Source organism: Scyliorhinus torazame, chromosome X, assembly GCF_047496885.1.
Source record: "Scyliorhinus torazame isolate Kashiwa2021f chromosome X, sScyTor2.1, whole genome shotgun sequence".
NCBI classification, from domain to species: Eukaryota; Metazoa; Chordata; class Chondrichthyes; order Carcharhiniformes; family Scyliorhinidae; genus Scyliorhinus; species Scyliorhinus torazame.
Genome location: NC_092738.1, coordinates 37,393,847 through 37,417,274, shown reverse-complemented (window position 1 = coordinate 37,417,274; position 23,428 = coordinate 37,393,847). Strand labels below are relative to the sequence as shown.

Here is a 23,428-nt window from a genome sequence, read left to right as displayed (position 1 = left end):
CCCCCACAACACTGTGCATGTAGTAAGCCATTGTTTTGGCGCAATAGAAAGAGAAAATGCTGTACCTGAAATGTTATCTCTGTTTCCCCCTCTGCCGATGTTGCCAGACCTGCTGAGTATTACCAGCATTTTCTGTTTTTATCTCCGATTTCCAGCACCCGCAGGATTTTGCTAACTGATTGTTTTGTCGTACTGGGAGCATGATTGGCTGATTTCACAAAACTGGCAAATGCATCAATTGTGATTGGTCGTAAAAAGGATTGCATCATCAATATTTTCTGTAAAAAATATGGTTTGAAGATGGGAACCTTGATTTTTTGATAAGTGATCTCGAAACTAATAATGTTGCAAATTTGGAGTACTTCCAAGAAGGGGCCAATGTGCATAAAGTTTCAATCTCTCAAACAGCACCGCAAACACCCCCGAGGATATGTAGATCTAAATGCTGGTTGGAGAATGAGATGCTCTTTTGGGGACTCCTGTCTGGTACTTCTTAACTACCTGGCGGTCACCCAATCCCCCTCTTCCTCAGCACATGTGGGGTGATCACATTTGAAAGCTTGCTAGCCACATAGCTCTCAGTCTTGCAGATCTCTGAACAACACCACCACTTGCTATCCTCCTTCATTTGTGTTTTATTGATTTGTTTGCAACAGTTCTGGCTCGCCCTCAGGCGGGTGCGCTCCCTGGCTCGCTCTCGGGCGGGCGCGCTCTTTTCCATTCAGGCTTGCTCTTGGCTGGTGGACAAACCTTGGAGTCTGGAGGCGAGTTATTCAGCACGTAACTCCCAGCCTCTGATCTGCTGTGTGGCCACAGTATCTATATGGCTGCTACAATACCGTTTCTGGTCAGTGCTTTACAGTGGGGGATTTGACAATGCCGTTGAATAGCAAGGGGGAGATGGTTAGATTCTCTCTCATCAGAGATGTGCTCAATGAGTGATGCATGATTGGAGAAGTGGTCAGGGGTGGGCTTCCTGTGATTGACCCAAGTACCTCAAACTTTTGGCGGATTGGTTAGGGAGAAGGTAAGTGAGAGAGAGAATATCTATTGAAGTTCCCCTTAATTGCGCTGAGAGATCTCACTCTTCTCCCCCCCCCCCCCCCCCCCCCCCCCTACCACCACCCTTACTGGTGGGTGCATGTGTGGAAGTTGGGATAGGGCTCTACTATGATTCCTCATGAATGGCTATTTGCAGTTGGTTCAGTGCTCTGAGGGCAACCATAAATTGGCAATAAATCAGCCTTGCCCATCTACCCACATACAAAGAGCCAAATAAAACTTTGATTTGGAAGCAGGGGTGCTGCCAGCTATGAAGCTGTATGAGCAGAAGTCCATTCCATAAGGGGAGAAAATTCTACAAAGGAAGGGTAATTAAAAAATATATTGGGATGTTAGTGGCATTTGTTATCCATCTCTAATTGCCCTTGAGACGGTGGCGGTGAGTCATCTTCTTGAACCACTGCAGTCCATCTGCTTAAAGCAGCAGAGACATGAAGGACAGTAAATACCTTTGGGTGTACTTCTCTCAATTTATCTTGCTGTAAGTTGGGCTGGTTCTTGTCTCAATCATTAAAATCTCATTTTATGATAGGTTTACTTCCCCCCCCCCCCAATGACTTCTAATGATTGTATCTGTTTTACAGTATTCTAGCCAGATGAGCAGGGTGGATGGTATTTCCGATCATCCCAGTGTCCCAGTAGGTGGACAACAGCCCCTCCTTGAGTACAGAAGAACTCCTCAGCAGGCATCTCTTGGAGACAATGCCATGTTACAAGACACCAGCGAAGTTGGCATCCTGCAGGGCAGCTCTGTCAGTCACGAGATGGTGGGGCCTCACCGCCTCCTGCAGAGTGGAACAATCAGCCATCAGGGAATGATGCCGGATAGTGACCCGATGACTCAGAACACCATGAGAACTGCCGATGGACCAGACAGTCACGCTGCTGTTACTGTAACACAGAGTTTGCCCTGTGCGCCCCAAGTAAGTATCTTGTTTATTTTTTAAAAAAATTCTTCCAAAGTGATTTGGGAGCCTCAAGTATGCAAAGGGGCTAGGGGCTGGTTTAGCACAGGGCTAAAGAGCTGCCTTTTAAAGCAGACCAAGGCAGGCCAGCAGCACGGTTCAATTCCCGTATCAGCCTCCCCGAACAGACGCCGGAATGTGGCGACTAGGGGCTTTTCACAGTAACTTCATTTGAAGCCTACTTGTGACAATAAACGATTTTAATTTCATCATCAAAAGCTAATTGATAGACTCCAAAAGGCTAATGGAATGTTGGCCTTTATCTTGAGGGCTGGAATACAAAAGGGAGACAGTTGTGCTTCAATTGCACAGAGCCTTGATCAGACCCTCGGAATACTGTGTTCAGTTCACTTTACCTCTGGAAGGATATAGTGGCGTTGGAGGAGGGCTGTGGCACAGATTCACCAGAATGACGCTGGGTCTAAAAGGTGCAATTAGTAGGACTGATTGCATAAACATGAAGTGTATCTCTTGAGCATCGAAGATTGAAGGATGATCTAATGTTTAAAATGTTAAAAGGATTTGATAGGGTAAATACAAAGACTGTATTTGCGCTGGTGGAGGAGTTGAAAGCAAGGACATAATGGGCGGGATTGTCCGCTCCCGGGACATAGTGCCCGTGCCTTCGTGAACGCGCGCCGGCCCCTCACCAACATGGCGCCGGGGTTCTGGGGCCGGCCGTGGAAGGAGGTAGGCCCGGGGGGGTAGTAGAGGCCAGCCCGCCGATTGGTGGGCCCCGATTGCAGGCCAGACCCCATTGGAGGCGCCCTCCCGGTGAAGGAGCCCCCCCAGCGTTCCCGCACAGTTCTCGCCGGCAGCGACCGGGGTGAACGGCACCGGCGGAACTGTTTTTTCGCTGGTAGCTCGGCCCATCAGGGCCGGAGAATCGCCGCTCGCCGTTTGTGCCGATTCTCAGAGCGGCCAGGCGCGATTCTCGCGGCGCTGGTTTCGGAGTGGGGGGGGGGGGGGGGGGGGAGAGAATCGCGTGCGGGGGCGGCGTGGCGCGACTCGCGCGCCGCCCCGACGATTCTCCCACCCGGCCGGGTGGGGGGGGGGGGGCGGAGAATACCGCCCTTAATTTGAAAGTTGAAAACAAGGACATAATTTGAAGATTAGAGCTAGACCATTCAGGCGGGAAATCGGGTTGTACATTCTCACACAAAGGTGTAGCAGAAATTGTGTCCCAAATTGAATGGCCGAGCAGGCTGGAGCGGTTACAGCAACTAATTTGTGTTGGGTGAGGGATAAATACGGAATAGTGCCATGACTACTTTCTTTCATGCTTAAGTCAGTGGTAAACAAGCTGCCTACTAGTGGCAGCTACACAGTTAGTTAATTCGGTAGTTAGCTAGAACTGGTTCCCTATTCAGCAGGGCCTGACTTGGGTCTTTGATATTCCAGCTAGTATAAGCACACAAGGTTTTCCTTATGCATGAGGTCCTGCTGGACAGGGTACTAATTTAACTCTGGAAATTTGGTGCAGTGAGGGAAGAGGTACTGATCTGGTACAGACCAAGGCGTGGTCTGAGTGAGGGAGATAGCAAGACGTGTGTGTCAAAGTGCAAAGGCATTATTTAGGTAAGCAGATAGGTGATTGAATGGTGAGTTTTAAGGTTTCTTATTTCTCCAGACTAGAGCAGTCTGGCCAGGATAAGTATATGTTCTGTATTAAGTTTGCAGTTTAACTAGTTAAACTACGTGAAATAATTGTTGAGTAAAGACTTTGGTGAAATGAATAAAAGAAAGCCAGTCTAAGATCTAGCAGAGCAGGCGGTGTGCCTGGGTTGCAGAATGTGGGAGAGAGCAGCGAGGCTGTCCTGAGAAACCAGTCTGCAGGAGATGCTTCCATCCCACATCTTTCCACCTCTGAGTCTTTGAGCTGGAGTGCGAGTTGGAGAGAGACTCTGACACATAAAGGAGGGGGAGAAGTTTCTGGGCAGTTTTATCCAAAATATAGTGCAGATAAAAATACAGGTTCAGGAAATGGGCAGTGTGACTGAAAGAGAACCGGTCGTGTGGGTTTGGGAGAGGTTATGTGGGCCCCAGTGTACCTCTGCCGTCTAACGAGGATGTAAAGGACGGAGCAAGTGGCAAATCTGTCAAATTTGATGGGGACAGAAGAGGCCCACAATAAGATTTTAAAAAACGATTGGGGTGCCTATGTCTAGGTGCTAGTCATTTTTACAGTGTCTTTTGCATGTGCCCAGGATTGTAAAGTCATCCAAATGAACTGAATAGAAATTTGAACAATCAAAAAAGAAAAGTGTAATAATTTTAAAAAGTTAGATTTCAGCATAAAATTTGAAAAAGGCAGATTAATGATATCAATGTTTAAAAAGGCACACAAAACCGTGGTACCGTACATGGGCACTAGTGCATGAATTCTGAAGCTGCAATGGCCTATTCTGTGTTGCTCCAAGGATTCGCTTTTTAACTTTGTGACACTAACATTAATTAATAGGGACAACGTGGCACTGATCTGAAATTAGGCTAATTGCCCACTTGTGAACTTTCCTTGCCAGTCGGGGCTGGTGTTTACAGGTTGGAAATGCTTCTTTGTCAGTTAATGAATATTTAATCGAGACACTGGTTCCAGAACCTTCAAAGCGACTACTCTCCTTGAATTTATCCAACTTTTTAACAGGATTACCTCACACTTTTCTGCATTAACCTCCATTTGCCACCTCTCAGCCCAGCTCTGCAGCTTATCTATGTCCCTCTGTAACTTGTAACATCCTTCCGCACTGTCCACAACTCCACCGACTTTAGTGTCATCTGCAAATTTACTCATCCTTCTACGCCCTCCTCCAGGTCATTTATAAAAATGACAAACAGCAGTGGCCCCAAAACAGATCTTCGTGGTACACCACTAGTAACTGGACTCCAGTCTGAACATTTCCCATCAACTACCACCCTTTGTCTTCTTCCAGCTAGCCAATTTCTGATCCAAACTGCTAAATCACCCTGAATCCCATGCCTTTGTATTTTCTACAGTAGCCTACCATGGGGAACCTTATCAAACGCTTTACTGAAATCCATATACACCACATCAAGTGCTTTACCCTTATCCACCTGTTTGGTCACCTTCTCAAAGAACTCAATAAGGTTTGTGAGGCACGACCTACCCTTCACAAAACCGTGTTGTCTATCTCTAATCAAATTATTCCTTTCCAGATGATTATACATGCTATCTCTTTTAAACCTTTCCAAGATTTTGCCCACAACAGAAGTAAGGCTCACTGGTCTATAGTTACCAGGGTTGTCTCTACTCCCCTTCTTGAACAAGGGGACAACATTTGCTATCCTCCAGTCTTCTGGCACTATTCCTGTAGACAAAGATGACTTGAAGATCAAAGCCAAAGGCTCAGCAATCTCCTCCCTAGCTTCCCAGAGAATCCTAGGATAAATCCCATCCGGCCCAGGGGACTGATCTATTTTCACACTTTCCAGAATTGCTAATACCTCCTCCTTATGAACCTCAGGCCCTTCTAGTCTAGTAGCCTGAATCTCCGTATTCTCCTCGACAACATTGTCTTTTTCCTGTGTGAATACTGACGAAAAATATTCATTTAGCACCTCTCCTATCTCCTCGGACTCCACGCACAACCTCCCACTACTGTCCTTGACTGGCTCTACTCTTACCCTAGTCATTCATTTATTCCCGACATATCTCTAGAAAGCTTTAGGATTATCCTTGATCCTACCTGCCAAAGACTTCTCATGTCCCCTCCTGGCTCTCCTTAGCTCTCTCTTTAGGTCCTTCCTAGCTAACTTGTAACTTGTAACTCTCGAGCGCCCTAACTGAACCTTCATGTCTCATCTTTACATAAGTCTCCTTCCTCTTGACAAGTGTTTCGACTGCTTTAGTAAACCACGGTTCCCTCACTCAACCACTTCCTCCCTGCCTGACAGGTACATACTTATCAAGGACATGCAGTAGCTGTTCCTTGAACAAGCTCCACATTTCCATTGTGCCCATCCCCTCCAGTTTTCCTCTCCATCCGATGTATCCTAAGTCTTGCCTCATCGCATCATAATTGCCTTTCCCCCAGATATAACTCTTGCCCTGCGGTATATACCTATCCCTTTCCATCACTAAAGTAAACGTAATCAAATTGTGGTCACTACCACCAAAGTGCTCACCTACCTCCAAATCTAACACCTGTCCTGGTTCATTACCCAGTACCAAATCCAATATGGCCTCGCCTCTCGTTGGCCTATCTACATACTGTGTCAGGAAACCCTCCTGCACACATTGGACAAAAACGGACCCATCTAATGTACTCTAACTGTAGCGTTTCCAGTCTATATTTGGAAAGTTAAAGTCCCCCATAACAACTACCCTGTTGCTTTCGCTCCTATCCAGAATCATCTTTGCAATCCTCTCCTCTACATCTCTGGAACTTTTCGGAGGCCTATAGAAAACCCCTAACAGGGAGACCTCTCCTTTCCTGTTTCTAACCTCAGCCTGTACTACCTCAGTAGACAAGTCCTCATCAAATGTCCTTTCTGCCACCGTAACACTGTCCTTGACTAACAATGCCACCCCTCCCCCTCTTTTACCACCTTCCCTGAGCTTACTGAAATATCTAAATCCCTGCACCTGCAACAACCATTCCTGTCCCTGCTCTATCCATGTCTCCGAAATGGCCACAACATCGAAGTCCCAGGTACCAACCCATGCCGCAAATTCACCCATCTTACTCCGGATGCTCCTGGCATTGAAGAAGACACACTTTAAACCACCTTCCTGCCTGCCGATACACTCCTGCAACTTTGAAACCCTACTCATGACCTCACTACTCTCAACCTCCTGTATACTGGAGCTACAATTCAGGTTCCCAAGCCCCTGCTGAAGAGCATTAGCAAATCCCCCCCCCCCAGAATATTGGTACCTCTCTGGTCCAGGTGCAGACCATCCCGTTTGTAGAGGTCCCACTGACCCCAGAATGAGCCCCAATTATCCAGAAATCTGAAACTCTCCCTCCTGCACCATCCCTGTAGCCACGTGTTCAACTCCTCTTTCTCCCTATTCCTCGTCTCACTATCACATGGCACGGGTAACAACCCAAAGATAATAACTCTGTTTGTCCTAGATCTAAGTTTCCACCCTAGCTCCCTGAATTCCTGCCTTACATCCCCATCCCTTTTCCTACCTATGTCATTGGTACCTATGTGGACCACGACTTGGGGCTGCTCCCCCTCCCCCTTAAGGATCCCGAAAACGCGATCCGAGACATCACGCACCCTGGCACCTGGGAGGCAACACGTCAACCGTGAATCTCTCTCGTTCCCACGGAATCTCCTATCTATCCCCCTAACTATGGAGTCTCCAATGACTAATGCTCTACTCCTCTCCCCCCTTCCCTTCTGAGCAACAGGGACAGACTCTGTGCCAGAGACCTGTACCCCATGGCTTAACCCTGGTAAGTCTCTCTTCCCCGCCCCCCCCCTCCCCCCCAAACAGTATCGAAAGCGGTATACTTGTTACTGAGGGGAACGGCCACAGGGGATCCCTGTACTGACTGCTTCCTCCCAGCCCCTCTCACCGTCACCCATCTATCTTTATTCTTCGGAGTCACTACATCCTTGAAGCTTCTATCTATGACCACCTCTGCCTCCCGAATGATCCGAAGTTCATCCAACTCCAGCTCCCTAACGTGGTTTCTGAGGAGCTGGAGATGGGTGCACTTCCCACAGATGAAATGAGCAGGGACACTGACGGCGTCCCTCGCCTCAAACATTCTGCAGGAGGAACATTGCACTACCTTCCCTGTCATCCCCTCTAGATTAAAAAAAAAAGAAAGAAAGAGCTTACCTGTTATTCCCCCTCCTTCTCAGCAAGCACTCACTCAGCAACCTCTGCGCCCCGCACAATAACACCTGAGGGAAAATAAATAAAAACTACTTGCCAGTCACCAGCCAATCCCTTACCTGCAGGCTGTGACGTCACGGTTCAACTTTCCACTTCTACCTGCCCTCGAGCCTTCCTCTTGATCCTTACAGCGGTTGTTTTTTTTGGTTCGAGGAGGGGATAGGGAGGGAAACACTAAAGAAGTGTTTCGGGTTTAAGTGTCACTTGACAAGAGCTCCTCCACAAACCACCTCCAAGTTCGGGTGAGCACATGGACGTATGCAAATTTCCCCTGCAACGGCCAATCAGCAGCTCCGCTCTACTGCCCTCTGCTGGATGCTTGTCTTCACTTGAACCGTTAGGGTCTCTTGTTCAGGTACGTCTCCAAGTTAGGGTGAGCACATGGACGTATGCAAATTTCCCCTGAAACGGCCAATCAGCAGCTCCGCTGATGTCCAGAAGACACTTCATAAAGTTCCTCTCAAGAAACTGTTTAGCTAAAGTTAAGGTGGGGTTACTGGGTTATGGGGGTAGGGTGTAGGTGTTGGCATAAGTGGGGTGTTCTTTCCAAGGGCCGGTGCAGACTCGATGGGCCGAATGGCCTCCTTCTGCACTGTAGATTCTATGATTAAGGCTTTATGAATGGAAGACCAATTGGGCAGATGGTTTAATTGGCAGGATGTGTCAAATGGTGACCCGCAAATAGTTTGTTGGGCCTCATATTCACTATTTCATTAAGGACTTGGGTGGTTAAATAAAAAGCTTCATATCCAAATTTGCCAATGGCGCAAAGCTTGGTAGCATTTTAAGCAGTGTAGATGGAAGCATGAAATTACACAGGTAATGGTCAGAAATGTGGTAAATGGGTTTGAACTTGGGCAAATGTGAGACCATCCACTTTAGACCTGAAAAGGAAAGATCAGGTTACTTTCTAAATGGTGAAAAATTTAAAAACAGCGGAGCGCCAGAATGTCATGAACAGGTACGGAAAATAATCCAAAAGGCTGATGGAATTAGCCTTCCTGTCTAGAAGATGAGAATACAAGGGGGCAGAAGTCACTCTTCTGCAATACAAATCCCTGGTTAGACCACACCTGGAGAACTGTGAACAGTTCTGGACGCAACATCTGACGAAGAATATTAATCTGGATTCCCAAGGGTTGAATTATATGGGGGGGGGGGGGGGCGGAATTACACAAACTAGGGTATATTCCCTGGAATTTAGAAGGTTAATGGGTGATCTTTCAAAATATTAAGGAGAATACATTGGGTGGATTAGGAGAAACTACTTCTGTTACTTGGGGTGTCTAGCACTAGGAAGAATAGTTTAAAAATACACAGACAGTGGGCACATCTGTTCTTAAAAGCACCCCAAAACACCTACAAAAATGCAATCATGGGGGCAACCAATTGGAGGCGTGTTGCCCCCATGCATGGGGGAGAGGAGCTGCTCCTCCAGTTACAGGTTGTTTTTCTCCTGTGTTTGCAGCTGATAGTCTCACGCGAGGCTGCGAGGGAGCTGCTGCCTGTTGGGGCTATGGGGAGAGGTTGGGACTGGCGGGAGAGGCTGCGAGGGAGGGCCTACTATGTACTGGGAGTGTGGGGCTGGGGAGGAGTGGAATGAAATATGGTGGAGAGGCTCGGAAGGAGGGGCTGAGAGCCAGGGGAAATGTGGTCACAGACCACCTTCTTCTTGATCTGCTCAGTGAGCATGGGGTGGCACAGTGGTTAGCACTGCTGCCTCACCGCCAGGGACCCGGGTTCGATTCCAACCTTGGGTGACTGTCTGCGTGGGTTTCCTCTGAGTTCTCCAGTTTCCTCCCACAGTCTTGAGGTTAGGTGGATTGACCATGATAAACTGCCCCTTAGTGTCCAAAGGTTGGGTTGGGTTACGTAAGAACATAACATAAGAACTAGGAGCAGGATTCGGCCACCTGGCCCCTCGAGCCTGCTCCCTCATTCAATAAGATCATGTCTGATCTTTTTGTGGACTCAGCTCCACTTACCCGCCCGCTCACCATAACCTTTTATTCCTTTACTGTTCAAAAATCTATCTACCTTTCCCTTAAAAACATCCAACAAGGTAGCCTCAACTGCTTCACTGGGCAGGGAACTCCATAGATTCACAACCCTTTGGGTGAAGAAGTTCCTCCTCAACTCGGTCCTAAATCTCCCCCCTCCTTATTTTAAGGCTATGCCCCCTAGTTCTAGTTTCACCTGCCAGTGGGGGAAAACCTCCCTGCTTCTATCCTATATTCCCTTCATAATTTTATATGTTTCTATAAGATCCCCCCCCTCATTCTTCTAAATTCCAATGAGTACAGTCCCAGTCTACTCAACCTCTCCTCATAAGCCAATCCTCTCGACTCAGGAATCAACCTATGAATCTCTTCTGCACAGCCTCCAGTGCCAGTACATCCTTTCTCAAGTAAGGAGACCAAAACTGTACACCGTACTCCAGATGTGGCCTCACCAGCACCCTGTACAGCTGCAACATAACCTCCCTGCTTTTAAACTCCATCCCTCTAGCAATGAAGGACACATTTAATTCTTAATTACTTGCTGCACCTCCAAACCAACTTTTTGCGATGCATGCACAAGGACACCCAGGTCCCTCTGCACAGCAGCATGCTGTAATTTTTTACCATTTAAATAGTAGTCCATTTTGCTGTTCTTCCTACCAAAATGGATGACCTCAGATTTACATTGAATTCCATATGGCAGACCCTTGCCCACTCACTTAAACTATCTATATCTCTCTGCAGGCTTTGTGTCCTCTGTATACTTGGCTCTACCACTCATCCTAGTGTCATCTTTGACACATTACACTTGGTCCTCAACTCCAGATCATCTATGTAGATTGTAAACAATTGCGGACCCAACACTGATCCCTGAGGCACACCCCGAGCCACTGATCACCAACCAGAAAAACTGTATCCCCACTGTTTGCTTTCTGTCAGTTAACCAATCCTCTATCCATGCCACAAATCTTATGCAGCAGCCTTTTGTGCGGCACCTTGTCGAGTACCTTCTGGAATCCACTAAGTTAGTCAAACATGACCTACCTTTCGTGAACCCATGCTGCGTCTGCCCAATGGGGCACTTTCTCTCCAAATGTCTCGCTATTTTTTCCTTCACGATAGATTCAAGCATTTTCCCCACTAAAGTTAAGCTAACTGGCCTATAGTTACCTGCCTTTCGTCTACCTCCTTTTTAGTGGTGTCACATTTGCTGTTTTCAATCTGCTGGAATTGCCCCAAAGTCCAGCGAATTTTGGTAAATTACCACAAGTACATTTGCTATTTCCCCTGCCACCTCTTTTAGTACCCTGGGATGCATTCCATCAGGGCCAGGAGACTTGTCTACCTTTATTAGAAATGAAATGAAATGAAAGCCTCAATTTAGCCCCATTAGCTTGCCCATCACTACCTCCTTAGAGATAACAATCGTCTCAAGGTCCTCACCTGTCATAGCCTCATTTCCATCAGTTATTTGTGTCTTCCACTGTGAAAACCGACCCCAAAAAACCTGTTCAGTTCCTCAGCCATTTCCTCATCTCCCATTATTAAATCTCCCTTCTCATCCTCTAAAGGATCAATGTCTACCTTAGCCACTCTTTTTAATTTTATATATTTGTAGAAACTTTTGCTCTCAGTTTTTATATTCTGAGCAAGTTTACTCATAATCTTATCTTACTTTTCTCAATAGCTTTTTTTCGTGGCTTTCTGTTGTCCCCTAAAGATTTTCCAATCCTCTAGTTTCCTACTAATCTTTGTCACTTTGTATGCATTTTCTTTCAATTTGATACCCTTCTTTATTTCCTCAGATAATGGCTGATTATCCCTGACTTTTCATTGGTATTTTTTCTGAGCACTGTGAAAAATCTCTTTGAAAGTCCTCTACTGTCCCTCAGTTGTCCCATCACAAAGTCTTTGCTCCCAATCTACCCTCGCCAACTCTTCCCTCATCCCATTGTAGTCTCCTTTGTTTAAGCACAAGACACTGGTATTGGATTTTACCGTCTCACACTCCATATCTATTTTAAATTCAACCATACTGTGATCGCTCCTTCCGAGAGGATCCCTGACTGAGGTCATTAATTATTCCTGTCTCATTACACAGGACCAAGGATAGAGCGGGGGAGTAGGCCTAGTTAGTGCTAGGGTTGGTGCAGACTCGAAGGGCTGAATGGCCTCATTCTGCACTGCAGGGATTCTATGATATGATTTCATGTCCCAGCACTGCTGAAAATTGCGAGGATGCCACATCTGTTTTCATCTCTGTAGGACAGCAAAAGGTAACTTATGGGTGGAATTTGTTAACTTGGACTGGTGCTGTGCACCACTTCGACACTGCCAGGGAAAGATTTTTTAGGTCACAACTGCCAGGGGTCTGCTGAGTTGCACGCTGGATAAATGTATCTTATTGCATTATATAAAGCAGCCAAACAACCTCTTGAGGTAACCTCTCCTCCAGTGATTCTATGGATCTTGTATTATCTTTTTTTATTAATTTAGAGTACCACATTCATTTTTTCCAACTAAGGGGCAATTTAGCGTGTTCAATCCACCTACCCTGCACATCTTTGGGTTGTGGGGGCGAAACCCATGCAGACACGGGGAGAATGTGCAAACTCCACACGGACAGTGACCCAGAGCTGGGATCGAACCTGGGACCTCAGCACCGTGAGGCAGCAATGCGAACCACTGTGCCACCGTGCTGCCCATTATTTTCTTTCTGTGTCTGTAATAAGTAGATGTTGGAATTCACTTGTCCAATTGCCAATTGATGCCCGGACCCTTCTGATTCACTAATGTCCTTTAGGGAAGGAAATCTGCCATCCTTACCCGGTCTGGCCTACGTGTGACTCCAGATGGTTTTAGTCTGTAAAATATTAAATCGAGGGCAGATTACAGCCAATCATCAGCCTTATCACCCCCATTCCTTTGCATGAAGGGGTATTGCGCTGGTCAAGGGGCAATATTTAAAATGTTCTGGTCCTGCTCCCAAGTTCGAGTCCTGTCAAAAGGTGCGGCATGAAATCCAAAAACAAACCTCACCAGATGCACAATGGAGTCTGACCTAGCATTGTCTTCTGAACCTTCACATCATGGTCACACAGACTGCGTGAGCAAATTCCCAGGCTTTCTCATGTTCGTAGTTCAAAGACCCACTGATCTGGCAGCAGGCAGATCCAATCTCGTCGACGTGGGTCGAAATGCTACGACAACAAGTGTCGACTTTATTTTAAAAAAAAAAAATCCTTACTGAGGCTAAACGAATAGAAGTGCTCAGATCTGATTCCATTCAAGCCCTACTAAGCATGACAGGCCAACACAGCCTCTTCTATATTGCAATAAGAAGCCTTACAACACCAGGTTAAAGTCCAACAGGTTTGTTTCGATATCACTAGCTTTCGGAGCGCTGCTCCTTCCTCAGGTGAATGAAGAGGTATGTTCCAGAAACATATATATAGACAGATTCAAAGATGCCAGACAATGCTTGGAATGTGACCATTAGCAGGTAATTAAGTCTTTACAGATCCAGAGATGGGGTAACCCTAGGTTAAACAGGCTGTTGAGAAGATCATTAATGGGGCAGCACGGTGGCGCAGTGGTTAGCACTACTGCCTCAAGGCATCGAGGTCCCAGGTTCAATCCTGGCCCTGGGTCAGAGTCCATGTGGAGTTTACACATTTTCCCATGTCTTCGTGGGTCTCACCCCCACAACCCAAAGATGTTCAGGGTAGGTGGGTTGGGCACGCTAAATTGTCCCTTAATTGGGTGAAAAGAAAAGAATTAGGTACTTTAAATATATGAAAAAAATCGTTAACATTTAAATGTAAAATACTGCAGATGCTGGAAATCTGAAAAGCAGCAATAGACAGACGCAGCACTGAAAAAGCACTGCCATCACCAAGGACAGGCTACTGTAAGTTGCTATATTCGGCTTCCTCTCCATCGATCAGCATCTCTGTTATGTTCACTGGACCATATACACTGTTGAGCTCTGCTAATAATGCCCTGATGTATAACTGTTGTAAATGTAGCAAGGAACACTAATTAGAATTGATGTTCCAACTGTTTAATGCTTGCTAACTGGACAGTGAGTCAGTTAAACCTGTGACGCAGATAACTGCTTTTGTGCAGGATTGATTGTAACTATCTGCAGCTGGGGTGTCCCTTTATCTTCAATTTCCGGTCTTCATGCTGGTCAGTCATGTGGTGTTGCACATTAGGCGTGAAGGCCGCATGTCATCTGAAGGTGAATTGTTTTGTCCACAGAGCTGTATATACAGTCTGTTGACTCGGTGCAAGAAGTGGAATTAGCATGTAAGCCGTTTGCATCAGCAGTTTCATTTGAAATAAGAATTTATAACGGACTAAGTTGATGGGAAGTCGTGAATCAACTTGTTGAATTTTAAACGGTGAAATTCTAAATTTTAAATGTGGCACCATTTTAAAATCTTTTCTTGCAAACTTTACTTGGATAGTTCAGTTACTAAGGAAGCACAGTAGTTAGCTTCACAGCTCCAGGGTCCCAGGTTCAATTCCCGGCTTGGGTCACTGTCTGTGTGGAGTCTGCACGTTCTCCCTCTGTCTGCGTGGGTTTCCTCCGGGTGCTCCGGTTTCCTCCCACAAGTCCCGAAAGACGTGCTTGTTAGGTGAATTGGACATTCTGAATTCTCCCTCCGTGTACCCGAACAGGCGCCGGAATGTGGCGACTAGGGGATTTTCACAGTAACCTCATTGCAGTGTTAATGTAAGCCTACTTGTGACACTAAAGATTACTATTATTAAAAAGAAAAATGGTACTTTTTTCCTCAGAAAGCAGTTAGAATGTGTTAATTGGTTCACTTTTTTTTATTGGCAGATATCCTGACTGGCCAATGAAGATGGGTTACTTTTTATAGGATTAGTAATTTCTTTGGTAGTTTTGAGTCGCTTTCCATACTGGCCATCTTCTGCCCCTTCTCTCTTCAGTTTTGATTTGCTGCTCTTTTTGCACTTCACTCATCACACCCTGAAGTAATAATTACAGGAAATGTCCACTCAATACAAGACTTTTGGGTCTCCAGTCTGTCTCCCTCTTGCCTGCATTTCTGTTTTGTTGTCCCTCTACTTCTCCCGCTTTGTTACTCTGCTCTCTCCCTAATTTTGTTTCTGTCTCTGTCCCATTCTACTTTTTCTGTGCTTTCAGTGAGGAGGTGGTGGATGGTGTCATGCGGGATAGAGCCGCTGAATTCTTCAGGCCTATTTTTCTGGTGGTAGGTGCGGAACAAAGTGTAGTCCAAATCCTTGGTGGCTTGCTTCCCCTGTCTTCCTTCCATCCCTCTTGTTTCCCCCACCCTACCTTGGTTTCACTCCAGCTTTACATGCCCTCTCCTCTTCCTAACCACTGTTGTGGTGAAAGAGAAAGTAGTTGAGACAAAGGCTGGCTCACATTGAAGTTAAGTCACCAGGACCCGATTCGATCCATTTGAGGATGCTGGGGGGAAGTAATGGTGGAAATTAGGGAGCAACTGGCCATGATTTTCCGATCCTCCTTGGAGCAGTTCTGCCTGACGACTGAGAATTGTAAGTGTTGCACCTTTGTTCAAAAAAGGGTGCAAGGATAAAGCCAGCAACTATCTGCCAGTCCGTTTCAGCTCGATGGTGGGAGCAGCGGAGCCCAAGTTGGGGCCAGGGGAGGAATCTGCACCCCCAAGAGGGAACATCCTTTCCCCGTCCACCTCGCTAAAATACTTCAATCAAGTCACCCCTCACTCTTACTCCAGTGGAAACAAGCCAAGTCTGTCTTAACCTTTCACAACCCGCTCATTCCAGCTATCAATCTAGTGAATCTGGGACTTCCGGTTGCGGCTATGCGGAGCTACGTCGCACATTCGGCGGCTCCCGCAAGAACGGACTTTTGGGCTCTTTCAGGGCCCCCAATGGCACTTTTCTGACGTTTCCCAGTGTGGGAAGAGATTATAACAGCTCCCCGTCAGTATATGGCTTCTACTAGGAGCCGGGCGACTAAAAAGGTGGTGGTGGACCCGAAGAAAGTGCGAGGGAAGAAGAACAAAATGGCGGCGGGCGGAGACCAGGCAGCGTGGATGCAGTGGGCGGATGAGCAGCAGGAGGGTATCCAGCGCTGCTTCAGAGAGATTAAAGCGGACCTGCTGGAGCCGATGAAGGCTTCTATTGATAAGCTGCTGGAGACACAGACGGCCCAGGGGGTGGCGATCCGCGAGGTCCGACAAAAGATCTCCGACAACGAGGACGAGATCTAGGCCTGGCGGTAAAGGTGGAGGCGCTCCACAAGAAATGGCAGGAGCGGTTCGAGGAGATGGAGAATCGGTCGAGGCGGAAGAATCTGCGGATTCTGGGCCTCCTGGAGGGGCCGGACGTGGGGGGCCTATGTGGTCACCATGTTAAACTCGCTGATGGGAGCGGGGTCCTTCCAGGGGCCCCTGGAGCTGGAAGGGGCCCATAGAGTGCTGGCGAGGAGGCCCAAGCCTAACGAGCCTCCGCAGGCGGTGTTGGTGTGGTTTCATCGGTTCGTTGATCGGGAGTGTGTGCTCAGGTGGGCCAAGAAGGAGAGGAGCAGCAGGTGGGAGAACGCGGAAGTTCAAATATACCAGGACTGGAGTGCGGAGGTGGCGAAGAGGAGGGCCGGGCACAATCGATCGAAGGCGGTGCTGCACCGGAAGGGGGTGAAGTTTGGCATGTTGCAGCCGGCGCGACTGTGGGTCACCTACAAGGACCTGCACCATTATTTTGAGTCTCTGAAGGAGGCGTGGGCCTTTGTTCAGGCCGAGAAGTTGGACACAGATTGAGGGTTGGGATGGGCGTTTGGGGACTGCGGTTGATATGTTATTTGTTTTGCTCCTGGTTTTTTCTGTGTTTTTCTCTTTCGGATCGGTGAGGGTGGTTTGGGGCGGGTTGGGCACTGTTTTGGTTGGGTTGGTCGGGGGGTAGGTAAACGGAACAGGGGTGGTGGCCGGCGGTGAGATGGGGCCCCGCGGGGGAGGGGGAGGCCCGAATCAGGGTGAGGGGACTGGGCCTGTAAAAGGAGCTGCGTCAGAGGTGGCAGGGCCGGGTAGGTGGAAAGCGTGGGCTTTTTCCCGCGCTGAAGACTGGAGGGGGCGCGGCCGGGGCGGGGAAGCGATGGTTGTTTCCCGCGCTTAGAATGGAAGGGGGCAGGGGAGAGCCTATGGATGGGGAACGGGAGAGGAGGGTGTGTCACACAATGGGAGGAGTCGAAGGAGAGGCGGGAGTGGCCGGGGTCAGCGGGAGTGGCCGGGGTCAGCAGGAGTCCGCTGACTTGCGGAAGTGCAATGAGGGGAGTAAATCAGCTAGGATGGGTCCTAGCCGGGAGGGGGTGGGTGGGGGGGAATCGGGTTGCTGCTGCTATGGTCAAGGGGGAGCTGGAGCGAGTGGGGGGGGGGTCGAGACGGGGGTATGCCGCCGTGGGGAACGGTCCGGGTGTGGGGTGCTGGAGCGTGGCTGGCCGAGGAGGGGTTATGGCTAGTTTGCGGGGGAGGGGGGGGCGGGTAGCCCCGTGATCCGGCTGATAACCTGGAATGTAAGGGGATTGAATGGGCCGGTTAAGCGGGCCTGCGTGTTCGCGCACCTGAAGGGGCTCAAGGCGGATGTGGTTATGCTCCAGGAGACACAACTGAAGGTGGCAGACTAGGTAAGATTGAGGAAGGTGTGGGTAGATCAGGTGGTTCACTCTGGGCTGGATGCCAAAAATCGAAGGGTGGCGATCTTGGTGGGAAAGAAGGTGTCATTCGAGGCGTCGAGCATTGTGGCAGATAATGGCGGTAGGTATGTAATGGTAAGTGGTAAGTTGCAGGGAGAGAGGGTGGTACTGGTCAATGTGTATGCCCCGAACTGGGACGATGCGGGTTTTATGCGGCGTATGCTGGGTCGGATCCCAGACTTGGAAGTGGGGGGCCTGATAATGGGGGGAGACTTTAACACGGTGCTGGATCCGGCACTGGATCGCTCCAGGTCTAGGACGGGTAGGAAGCCGGCGGCGGCTAGAATGCTGAGGGGGTTTATGGACCAGATGGGAGGGGTGGACCCTTGGAGATTTGCAAGGCTGGGGGCTCGGGAATTTTCAGTCTTCTCACATGTCCATAAGGCTTATTCCCGAATCGACTTTTTCATTTTGAGTAGGGCGCTGATAGCGAGAGTAGAGGATACTGAGTATTCGGCAATAGCCATTTCGGACCACGCCCCACATTGGGTGGACTTGGAGATGGGGGAGGGGAGGGACCAGCGCCCGTTGTGGAGCTTGGAGGTGGGGCTGTTGGCGGACGAGGAGGTGAGCGAGCGGGTCCGAGGAAGTATAGAAGGGTACTTGAGACCGACGACAACAGGGAGGTCCGAGTGGGGATGGTATGGGAGATGCTGAAGGCGGTGGTGAGGGGAGAGCTGATCTCCATTAGGGCCCACGAGGAGAGAGCAGAGGGAGAGGCTGGTGGGGGAGATGGTGAGGGTAGACAGGAGGTATGCGGAGGTGCCCGAGGAAGGATTGTTGAGGAAGAGGCGCAGCCTCCAGGCCGAATTCGACCTAGTGACCACCAGGGAGGCGGAGGTGCAGTGGAGGAAGGCCCAGGGGGCGATTTACGAGTATGGGGAAAAGGCAGGCCGGATGCTGGCGCTTCGGAAGCGGGACGCAGCTAGGGAGATCGGGGGAGTTAAGGACAGGGGAGGGAGTGTGGTGCTGAGTGGGGTTGGCATCAATGGGGTCTTGTGTGGCAGTAGCCACACAAGGAATTGTACCGATCCGAGCCCCCACGGGAGGAGGGAGGGATGGGCCGCTTCCTGGACCAATTGAGGTTTCCAAAGGTGGAAGAGGGACTGGTGGCGGGATTGGGGGTCCCAATTGGGCTGGAGGAGCTGACAAAAGGGATAGGAAGGCTGCAGGCGGGGAAGGCACCGGGGCCGGACGGTTTCCCGGTCGAATTCTATAAAATATATATGGACCTGTTGGGCCCGTTGCTAGTCAGGGCCTTCAGTGAGGCAAGGGAGGGGGGGGGGGGCTTTGCCCCCGACGATGTCCTGGGCACTGATCGCCTTGATCCTGAAGCGGGACAAGGATCCCCTGCAGTGTGGGTCTCACAGACCGATTTCCTTGCTAAATGTAGATGCCAAGGTGCTGGCGAAGGTCTTGGCCACGAGGATTGAGGATTGTGTGCTGCAGGTGATCCACGAAGACCAGGCGGGATTCGTGAAGGGGAGGCAGTTTAACGCGAATGTGCGGAGGCTCCTGAACGTGATTATGATGCCGGCGAGGGAGGGGGAGGCGGAGATAGTGGTGGCGATGGACGCTGAGAACGCCTTCGATAGGGTAGAGTGGGGGTACCTGTGGGAGGTGCTGAAGAGGTTCGGGTTTGGGGAGGGGTTTGTCAGGTGGGTTAGGCTGTTGTACGAGGTCCCGATGGCGAGTGTGGCCACAAACAGGAGGAGGTCCGAGAACTTTCGGTTGCATTGAGGGACGAGGCAGGGGTGTCCCCTGTCCCCCCTGCTCTTTGCACTGGCGATTGAACCCCTGGCTATGGAACTGAGGGAGTCGAGGAACTGGAGGGGGTTGGGGTGGGGTGGAGCATAGGGTGTCGCTCCATGCGGACGACTTACTGCTGTATGTGGCAGACCCGGTGGGAGGAATGCCAGAGGTAATTAAATGAAATGAAAATCGCTTATTGTCACAAATAGACTTCAAATGAAGTTACTGTGAAAAGCCCCTAGTCGCCACATTCCGGCGCCTGTTCGGGGAGGCTGTTACGGGAATTGAACCGTGCTGCTGGCCTGCCTTGGTCTGCTTTCAAAGCCAGCGATTTGGCCCTGTGCTAAACAGCCCCTGAGGATTCTTAGGGAATTCGGGGACTTTCCGGGGTACAATCTCAACATGGGGAAGAGCGAGCAGTTCGTGGTTCACCCAGGGGACCAGGAGAGGGGAATTGGCGAGCTCCCACTAAAAAGGTCGGAGAGGAGCTTCAGGTATTTGGGGGTCCAGGTGGCCAGGGGCTGGGGGGCCCTGCATAGGCTTAATTTTACAAGGCTGGTGGAGCAAATGGAGGAGGAGTTCAAGAGGTGGGACACGTTGCCGCTGCCCCTGGCGGGTAGGGTGCAGTCAATCAAAATGACTGCTCCCAAGGTTTTTGTTCCTGTTCCAGTGCCTCCCTGTGTTTATCCCAAAGGCTTTTTTTAGGCGGGTTAACAGGAGTATAATGGGGTTTGTGTGGGCGCGAGGGACTCAGAGGGTGAGAAGAGTGTTCCTGGAGCGGAGTAGAGATAGGGGGGGGGACTGGCGCTGCCAACCTCTGTGGATACTACTGGGCCGCCAATGCGGCGATGGTGCGCAAGTGGGTGATGGAGGGGGTGGGGGCTGCATGGAAGAGGCTGGAGACGGCGTCCTGTGTGGGCACGAGTCTGGGGGCGCTGGCAACGGCGCCGCTGCCGCTCCCTCCAAGGAGGTATACCACGAGCCCGGTGGTGGTGGCGGCCCTCAAAATTTGGGGGCAGTGGAGGCGGCATAGGGGGGAAGTTAGGGCCTCGGTGTGGACCCCATTACGGGGGAACCACCGGTTCGCCCCAGGGAGAACAGGTGGAGGGTTTTCGGGGTGGCACAGGGCAGGGATACGAAAGTTGGGGGACCTGTTTGTGGACGGGAAGTTCGTGAGCCTGGGTGAGCTGGAGGAGAAGTACGGGCTCCCCCCCGGGGAACACCTTCAGGTACTTACAGGTAAGGGCGTTTGCCAGACGGCAGGTGGTGGAATTCCCACGGCTACTGCCACACACCGGACAGGACAGGGTGCTCTCGTGGGGGGTGGGGGGGGGGGGTGGGGGGGGGGGGGGGGCGCAAGTAGGGAAGATCTCGGCAACTTACGGTGATGCAGGAGGAGGAGGAGGCCTCGGTGGTGGAGTTGAAAGGTGGCGGTGGCAACCGTTGTTAGACTTTCTGGCAAAACGATAGACATTGGTCAATGGCAGCAGCAGCTCGGGGTGGGGGGGGTTACTTTATTATTGTTGTTGTTATTTACACTGGAGGGTCCAGGGGGGTGTATATACCAGTTGTGTTAAGTCGGGGTGTTAATGTTAATTTATTATTTATGTACAGGGGGGAGGGAGGGTTGCTCTTCTAGACTGTGTTTTGTACTTAACCCTGTTGGGTTCCTTTTTCATTTTGTTATTGATATTTTATGAAAACAGTAGTAAAGAAATTAAAAAATCGAGTGAATCTCCTCTGAACCACCTTGGGAGACCACTATTCAAGATGTGGTCTCACCAATGCTCTGTATAACTAAAGCATTAACATTATTACTTTTGTGCTCAATTTATCTTGTAATAAAGGATAGCATTCCTTTAGCCTTCTTGATTACTGTATGGCGCCACATACAGCAACTGCACCCATGTCACAAATCTCGGCCCAAACCCAAATTTTCCCAAAACTTCGAACTAGTACTGCCACTCCACCCGATCAGATGCTTTCTCCATGTCCATAGACATCACCAGCTCCGGTACCAGCGCTCTCAATGGATTCATCACCACGTTCAACAGCCGTCTTATATTACTCGCGAGCTGCCTGCCCTTCGTGAAGCCTGTTTGATCTTCTGCAACCACCCCCGGGACACAATCCTCCATCCTCCCCGCCACCGACTTAGCCAATACTTTCACATCCGTGTTCAATAATACGAAGTCTTACAACACCAGGTTAAAGTCCAACAGGTTTGTTTCGATGTCACTAGCTTTCGGAGCGCTGCTCCTTCCTCAGGTGAATGAAGAGGTATGTTCCAGAAACACATATATAGACAAATTCAAAGATGCCCCACCATCTGGCCTGCGAAATCCTACCAACTGTCCTGGCTTGATGCAATTCACACCTCTTTAACCTGGGGTTACCCCATCTCTGGATCTGTAAAGATTTAATCACCTGCTAATGGTCGCATTCCAAGCATTGTTTGGCATCTTTGAATTTGTCTATATATGTGTTTCTGGAACATACCTCTTCATTCATCTGAGGAAGGAGCAGCGCTCCAAAAGCTAGTGATTTGAAACAAACCTGTTGGACTTTAACCTGGTGTTGTAAGACTTCGTACTGTGCTCTCCCCAGTCCAACGCCGGCATCTCCACATCGTGTTCAATAATGACATGGGTTTATACGACCCACATTCCACCGGATTCTTCCCTTTTTTGGGGATTAGTGTGATTACTGCCTGCTTCATCGTCTACGGCAACTCCACCTGGACTGGACTTTAATGAAGCACTGGAGCGCTTCATTAAACGCCCCCAACAGATGTGGTGCCAGGTCCGCTGCAAATTCCTTATAAAATTCTGCCGGGTACCCATCCGGCCCAGGGGCCTTCCCCGACTTCATATCCCTGATACTATCCAGCCCCTCCCTCAGCCCCAGGGGCTCCTCCAACGCCTGCCTCTTTGCTTCCTCCACCTGGGGAAATTCCAGCTCGTCCAGAAACCGCCCCATGTCCCTCTCCTCCTGGGTCTGCCTCATAAAGTCCCTAGTAATACTCTCTAAATGCCTCATTTAACTTCCCTGGCTCTGACACCACATGCCCCAGTCCGAATCTTAAATATTTTCCTGGACGCATACTCGTATTGCACCCTTCTTGCCCGACTGTCCTCCCCGTTGTCAGCCTGTCAAATTGACCCTGCAACTTTTTCCTCCTCGCCAATCTCTCCACAGTGGGCATCCTCGAATATTCCCTGTCCACCTCCCCTATCTCGCTCAGTAGACGGTCATGTTCCGTCCTCCTTTCCTTATTCGCACGAACCGTAAATGAGAGAATTTCTCCCCGGACCACTGCCTTCAGTGCTTCGCAAAAAATGCCTGCTGACACCTCCCCATTCTGATTGAACTCCACATAATCCCTAATCCCCAACTGCACCTTATCACAAAAACCTCCATCCGCCAACAACCCCGAGTCAAACCTCCACCCCGGCCTCTGCTCTCGTCCCGTACTGAACCGAATATCCAGCCAGTGGGGTGCGTGGTCCGAGATAACTATCCCCACATACTCTGCCCCCTCCACCCCAACCAAAATCTCCCGACTCACTACAAAGTAATCAATCCTTATAGACGTGTGAAAAGAAGGAATACTTCCCCTGGGTTCTGAAAGCGCCATGGATCCACCATACCCATCCTCTCCATAAACCCCCCCAGCTCCCTTGCCATTCGTACCCTACCCATCGACCTGGGGCTCGATCTATCCACCCTCTGCTCCAGGACACAGTTAAAATCTCCTCCCATGATCAACTGGTACGTGGCCAAATCCGTGATTGGTGCCAGCAACCCCCTGATAAAACCCACATCATCTATGTATGTTTCTAAGTATAAGAACAAGAACTCAACCCCAGACACTACAAAATTGCCCACTGGAAGTAAGTGTGACAACAGGAAGTGTTGGCTGTCCCTGTTGATACAGGATGTTTGTTACACTGTTGGTGGATGGTTTGCATGGCTGACAGGATGTCGGGTATCATGTTTATAAAGAAGTGAGTATGGTGTGGCATTGGTCATGATAAGCAGGTGT

The 23,428-nt window shown here is 49.6% G+C and overlaps 1 protein-coding gene across 4 annotated transcripts in view; it reads left to right on the top strand.

Moving 5' to 3' along the window:
- Positions 1-23,428, top strand: part of znf740b (zinc finger protein 740b) — a 235,448-nt gene that overhangs the window by 13,406 nt on the left and 198,614 nt on the right. For all 4 annotated transcript variants that reach the window (XM_072494092.1, XM_072494091.1, XM_072494093.1 and 1 more), the window contains one exon: positions 1,647-1,985. In XM_072494092.1, coding sequence (XP_072350193.1) covers positions 1,647-1,985 — 339 coding nt within the window. The remainder of the gene's footprint in view (positions 1-1,646; positions 1,986-23,428) is intronic.